Genomic DNA, 6,796 nt, shown 5'->3' on the forward strand with positions numbered 1-6,796 from the left:
TTGTTATTATATTAATAATAATGTAATATATTTAATATAAAATTGAAAGTTATTTTTTAGGTATCTATATTATAAAAATAATTAATAAAGTGTCGAGTTATGAGTCAAATAAATTAACAATAGAAATATTATCGGGTCTAGGGTTGGAAATTTCTAGCCCCTAATAGGAGTCATATTTAGTTATGACACGAGTTTTAAGAAAATGTAAAGAAAAATTAGTTGAATAAAATAGGGGAATGTGAGTCTCACTTATGAAGTACTCCCTCCGTCCCTTAAATTTTATCGCATTTTTCCATTTTCGTCAGTTCCACAAAATTTGTCACATTTCACTTTTTACAATTTTGGTAGTGGACTCAATATTCCATGTACTCATTACAACTCACAATTTATTATAAAACTAATTAGTATATAAAAGTATGACTCACTTTCCACTAATAAGTATATAGAAGTATGACTCACTTTCCACTAACTTATTCAACCCACTTTTTTAATATTAATTATCGTATAAAAATTAATTATTGCTTTGTATTTAAATTAATTATCGTATGTAAAGGAAATTTTAATTTATATTATCATACGTTTCCATTTTGTTTTAGAATTTTGAAAAATTAGGTAAATTAAAGCCTGTATATTATTAATTTAAAAGTAGTTAACTAATTTAATTAAATGGAATACGATATTTAGATTAGATCTACATAATAATGTGCTTGACATTTTGTCCAAAGGTAAGAAATTACAGATTTTTCAATAGATTGGATGCCCTTTAGAAAACACTATTGGAGATATTCTAAAGATAAAGTGACGAAAGAGAAAGACACCATAAAAAGTTTAAAACCAATCCAACTTTTCACTTGAATTATTGAAACAAGATAAGGTAGTATGCGTTCCCACAACGTGGAATACAGAAATCAAATTTCATGATCTTTGCATTGCTAATTTACTAATCAAAAGCAGGGCAAAAAAAGAGAAGAGAGAGAGAGAAAAAAAATAGAATGGCAGAATCTGTTGCAAATGTGTTTCTGGAAACCCTTCGTGATTTGCTGGTCGAAGAAACTAAGTTTCTGCTTAGTGTGAGCGCTGATGTTGACAAAGTCAAAGCAGATCTGAGAAGCATCCATGCATTGTTGATGAAAGCGGACAGAGAGAGACGCGATTCTCCAACTCTAAAGCTTTACATTTCCCAACTCAAAGATCTGGCGGAAAAAGCTGAGAATCTGCTTGAAACGTATGCAGTCGAAGTTGAATCCAAAAGGGAAGGGCGGAGGAGCCTCAAGGATAAATTCCGAAGGTACATTTGCATCATGTGTGAGTGCAGCAGTGTCCACGAGGTTGGGAATGAGGCTCGCGACATAATATCTGCCCTGGCCGACCTCACTAAAAAGTTAGAGTCGGAGTTGGATCATCAAGGCTCATCATCTCATTCCAAGCAGGAAGCTGAGCGTCTCTTGAGACAGACGTATGCTCATGAGGTTGAGCATGATTTTGTGGGCATGGAGACCGACATCGAGCTTTTGGTCTCCAAGGTGAAGGATGAAACCAGAAAGAGACGAGTAGTGAAGATATATGGGATGGGTGGTCTCGGAAATACTACTCTCGCCAGAAAGGTGTACAACCACGCAGACCTCCAATCTTACGCCCGAGCATGGGTTTGCATCACCCAACAATTTGAACATAAGGCCATTTTGGGCAAGATTTTGAAACAACTTGATTGCAGTGTAACAAAGATTGAAGACTTGGACGTTGATAATTTGGTCACAAGAATTCATAGTTTATTGGTGGAGAGCAAATGTGTGATTGTGATAGATGATATATGGGAAGATGTTCATTGGGAGATCATAAAGCAAGCTTTTCCGGTGAATTGTAATGTCATTCTCACCACTCGCTCCCAGAATATTGCTATTCAAGAATCCGAACCTCACAAGTTGAAGTTTCTTACAGAAGATGAAGGTTGGGCTTTATTTCAAAAAGTAGCAAATTTATCTCCAGGTCAGAATTTTAACTTTCTTCTCTCTTCGATGTTATAGTTGTGTAATTAGAGCGTGTCATCTAAATACAACATTACAATATGTTTGGCGGGTCGCGTTATAGTAAAATTAATTTCCAATACAGAATGTATAACTTTTTCGATTTTCTATATTAAAATTATAGACATAACTTTATTAGCTGTCTTGTGTTGATATACTTATGTCTTTGTGATATTTAAATTTACATGTTGTGTTGATAAAGTTGTCTTTGTGTTGTTAAGTTTACTATACAGAATTGAAAGTTATGCATTAAATTACTCCCTCCGTTTCGCCATAGTTGAGTCATTTTTCCATTTCGGGGAGTTTCTTCATAGTTGAGTCATTTCCATATATGGTAACTTTTTTCTCTTTCTTACTTTATTCTCTCTTACTTTATTCTCTCTACTTTATTAACTGTATACTTTATTCTCTCTTACTTTATTATCTCTATTTTACTGTATACTTTATTTTCTCTACCTTTCCTCTTTCTTACTTTTTTATCTATTTATTTAACACACCTAACATTCATTTCTAAAATTTCGTTCCCAAAAATTCCGCTTCAACTATGGCGCAACGGAAGGAGTAGTTATTATTTGATCATAACCCTATTTTTGGCTGGTTTATGTTTTCTTTATGTTATTCTATTAGAAATATAGAGCCTTTTTAAATGAAATGTACCGTAACTAACTTTTTCGGATTTTTGAATACTAGTTTACAAGATAATTCGAATGTGTCGTTGTAGGTTAGATTAAGTACAAGCATTTTGGATTTTTGGAATTATATTTATGATTAGATTATACTTTTTGAATTATTTCGGATTATGCATAAATTCAATATGATATCCAAATACATGGCCCTACCATAATTCAATATGATATCCAAATTGATCTAGAGCACTATTTACTTTCATTTATACCTCTTAAGAATAACTTGAATATCTGCATCTTAGTTTTTTTTGTGTGTATTATGACAGTTGACACGGATTTAAAATCTTTAGAAGATGTCGGACGAGAAATTGTATCAAAGTGTGAAGGGTTACCACTATCAATTTGTGTTATTGGAGGAATTTTGCGCCCAAAAGAATACGATTTACCAGAATGGAAAAAGGTAAATGCGAACATGGAATTATATTTAAGGCATGGAGAAGGTGTTGAAGAATACAAAAGAGTAAAACAGGTGCTAGAGTTAAGCTATGATGCCTTGCCTTATTACTTGAAGCCATGCTTCCTCTATTTAGCATGTTTTCCCGAGGATCACAATATTGATTTAGAGAGATTGTATCTATTGTGGATGGCGGAAGGCTTCATTTCATACCAAGATAAAGGACCTAACGAGACTCTAAGAGATGTGGCCCAAAGATATCTAACTGAACTTGTTATGAGGTGTATGGTTCAACTCCATAAATCTAATTCCTACTCTCCACTAAACAAGTTTGATACATGTGGGCTTCATGATTTGATGCATGATCTCTGCTCTTCTAAAGCTGAAGCTGAAGAAGAAAAGTTTCTGAAGCGCATTGATGCTTCTAAATATCTAACCGACATTCTTTCACCAACTCAAACAAGGTTAGTAATACCTCCATCCATTGGCAATTCCAAAAGCAGATTAGCCATCAGTTGTGACTTCGAGCGTGCACTGTCAAGTATAGATGGGTTAGAGGAAGTTAAAGGTCTTAGATCGTTTATGCTTTTCCAAAAAGATTTATTTTTACCATTCATTGGCTTCAAAGAGAGTACGATTGACTTTAAGATGTCGCAATACTTGAGGATATTTGTGGTAGAAGGTTGTGAGTTTGAAGGGGGAAAGTTACCAATCAAGGTGGGTGAACTTATTCATTTAAGATACTTGAGTTTGCATTACTCTAACGTGGGTGAGCTACCAAAGTCTGTATGCAACATGCCATACCTCCAGACCTTAGATTTGAGAGTCTTGAATGTTATTAGATTGCCAAATGTGATTTGTAAGATGAAAAGACTAAAGCATCTGTTTCTCTCAGTTTATAACATAGAAATGATTGAAGGGGATAAACTGAGACTGGATGGGCTACACGAGCTGGAGACATTAGAATGGATCAACAGTGAGACAACTTGCATTGCAGATATCCCCAAATTGATTAGTCTACAGAGTCTAGATGTTAGAGTTTGTGATGAGGATAGCATGTCAATTGTGTTGAGTAAAAAAAATAGCCAATTACGTGAGACTCGCCTTGAGGTTGAGTCATGTGATCTAAGTTCAGAGAAAGATATGGAAGTTTTAAATGAGGGGTTGATGTCTCCATCGTTGGTTACTTTGAAGATGTCTGGATGCAATATGAGTGGCACTTTTCCATGCTACACAGAAGGGATGTGTCAGAATTTAGTAATTTTGAAACTATATAACTGCAAGGGTAAGGTAGATGTGGAGGAATTTGGCAAGTATCCCATGTTGCAAGAGCTAACTTTACGGTACTCTGTAAAGATGGCAGAAACAATAACTTTCCGTTCAAATTCATTTCCACAACTCAAGTGCCTTGGATTAGGCGAGTTGCAAGATTTAAAGAAATGGGAAGTGGAAAAAGGAGCAATGCCAAAACTTATTTCCTTGATCATCATGGGGTGCCACAATTTGGAGAAGGTTCCAGATGGTTTGAGATTCTCCTCCTCTCTTCGACGGATGGAAATCATGAATATGCCAAGAGAATTTATAGAGAGAGTCAATGGAGAAGATTATGGTCCATTTGTCGAGAAGAATATTATGCTCCGTTCTATGAGAAGAGTGGTTTTCTAAAGAAGATTCTTGGTCGTAAGCTGAGAATGTAGGAGCAAGTGCCTGATGTTTTTGGAGGTAATACATTTGTGAGCATACATTAGTAATTATATACTATCGCTATGTTTGGGTGAGGAGATAACTCATCTAGAGCATTGAATTCCATGACTCCATCCCTAGATGAGTTATCTGTCCCACCAAACATCGCTTATATATATTGGTTAGGGAAATTGTTTTCCTTTTGTGTTTTCTATATAACTAACTGTTATATATATACATAATGATCTTGACCTGTGCAATTTCTAATTTCTTTATCAGATGATAACTTTCCAGTCCAACAGAGCTATGATTCCTAGTGAAGGCTCTCAAGACTTGCTTATTCGCATTTTATTGGCTCGATTAATGATAAGACTTTCTTGAATTGTGTTTATGTAATCTCATATTAATAATTAGGCTCTCCAGCGCACCTCCACAACCAACACCTGAGCCACCTACATCGGCTCCAACACATTCGCACCCCAACCGACATCCACTTCACATGTTCCAAGATTATGTTTTATTATTTCCTTATAGAGTTAAGTCTATTTCAAGTCTTGTTATCGAGTCAGTTATTTATTTTCATCTGAATTTTCTTTGTGGTTCTTTCTCGGATCAGATTATGAGAGTCGAACAACATAAGTTTAAGTTTGTTTTTCCATCATATAAGTTGAGAAATACGAACTTATCTTTTCAGCCTGTGTCATATATCCTCGTGGTATTCAATCAATTTGTTTTCTTGTACAACTTATAATTCTCTTATTTCAAATACCCACAATTGAATGTTGGTGGATTTGTTTTTTTTTTTTTTACCAACAAATGCTATTATTGTTAATTTGTATAGTATAGTTTTTGCGGACAGATGAAATAATGTTTATTGATTCTTTATTTTTTCAAGATAAATGTTAAATTGGGGTCTGAAATAACCACGAACGTATAATTCCTTTAGGATTGTAGCTCATATGTGCATTACTTGTGCTATTTCTTTGTATTTTTGGAATGTTTTATATACTTGAATATTTTCATGATATTCTTTTCACTCTTTCTTTGTACATCTTAGAATTTTCCTTTTGTATTAAATACTCACAATCAAAATCTATACTACCGAGAAATGTAGTAAAGTTTACCAAGAGTAGACACTTAGAATAACTAGTATCAACCCCGTGTGTTGCACGACCTATTGAATTTTAAATTAAAAAGTCAATTAAATAAATGAAATGAGAAAATATAAAATTATACATGGTTTATAGACAATTCGTAATGCAATGAGAAATGACAAAGAGGAATGAATTTTATCTAACCAATGATACGTATTTATAGGTAAAAAGTATGAAGAAACAATCATAAATTGATGGAATTATAACATTATTGACCGCCTTAAATTTACATTGAAAACTGATTGATTTGTTTAAATGTCATTTTTATTGCCTTTACGTTACTTTCTTTAGTGGGATGAATTGATATTTATAACTTTTAAGAAATAAGATTAAAATGAAGGTTATAAATCTTTATGATTATAAGAGGGCATGTATTAAAAGCCGTATATGGAGCCATATTAATAATTAATACTAATATGTAAAGTAGAATAATTCTCATGTTATAAATATATTAAAAAAAATTAAACATGCCACTATTTTTATATTATGTTTACCTTTATTATTCTTAATAACTCATAATCATAAAGATTTGTAACCTCCATTTTAATCCTATTTCTTAAAAATTATAAATATCTAAATTCATCCCACAACTTATGGATATTTCAAAATAAGGCCAAAACTCGCCTTTTATATTAGTATAGATTAGATAAAATGAAGAAACCAACACTTACAATTTTAGAAAATCATAAGCCTATTTACGATACAACAAATCCAATCGTTAAGGACACAAATTTGGACACGCAATGACTCAACTTATTTTTAACACAAGTATACCCGCAAGTGTACGGAGCTAATGTAGTAAATAGTAAGCAAAGAGTATTGTATCAACAGAGACAATGAGTGTCAACCTAATTA

The 6,796-nt window shown here is 33.2% G+C and overlaps 1 protein-coding gene across 2 annotated transcripts; it reads left to right on the top strand.

Moving 5' to 3' along the window:
• Positions 1–854: 854 nt before the first annotated feature.
• LOC125211341 (putative inactive disease susceptibility protein LOV1) lies at positions 855–5,522 on the top strand. 2 transcript variants are annotated; one of them, XR_007174496.2, is made up of 3 exons: positions 855–1,986; positions 2,977–4,826; positions 5,067–5,522. XR_007174496.2 is itself a non-coding variant. In XM_048111078.2 (2 exons), the coding sequence occupies exons 1-2, from the start codon at positions 993–995 to the stop codon at positions 4,767–4,769; spliced, it is 2,787 nt and encodes a 928-aa protein (XP_047967035.1). In that variant the 5' UTR covers positions 855–992; the 3' UTR covers positions 4,770–5,522. The 2 variants fall into 2 exon arrangements, 1 of the variants encoding a protein (XP_047967035.1); XM_048111078.2 differs by having other exon boundaries at positions 2,977–5,522.
• Positions 5,523–6,796: the final 1,274 nt, after the last annotated feature.

The sequence above is a fragment of the Salvia hispanica genome, chromosome 3, assembly GCF_029641045.1.
Source record: "Salvia hispanica isolate PSC_SH4W2 chromosome 3, Shi_PSC_v1, whole genome shotgun sequence".
NCBI classification, from domain to species: Eukaryota; Viridiplantae; Streptophyta; class Magnoliopsida; order Lamiales; family Lamiaceae; genus Salvia; species Salvia hispanica.

Bases quoted from the DNA above. Each gene is read 5' to 3' on its own strand.
- LOC125211341 (XM_048111078.2), top strand. From the start codon at position 993: ATGGCAGAATCTGTTGCAAATGTGTTTCTGGAAACCCTTCGTGATTTG. The intron at 1,987-2,976 runs GTCAGAATTTTA...GTATTATGACAG, and splicing joins AGTAGCAAATTTATCTCCAG to TTGACACGGATTTAAAATCT.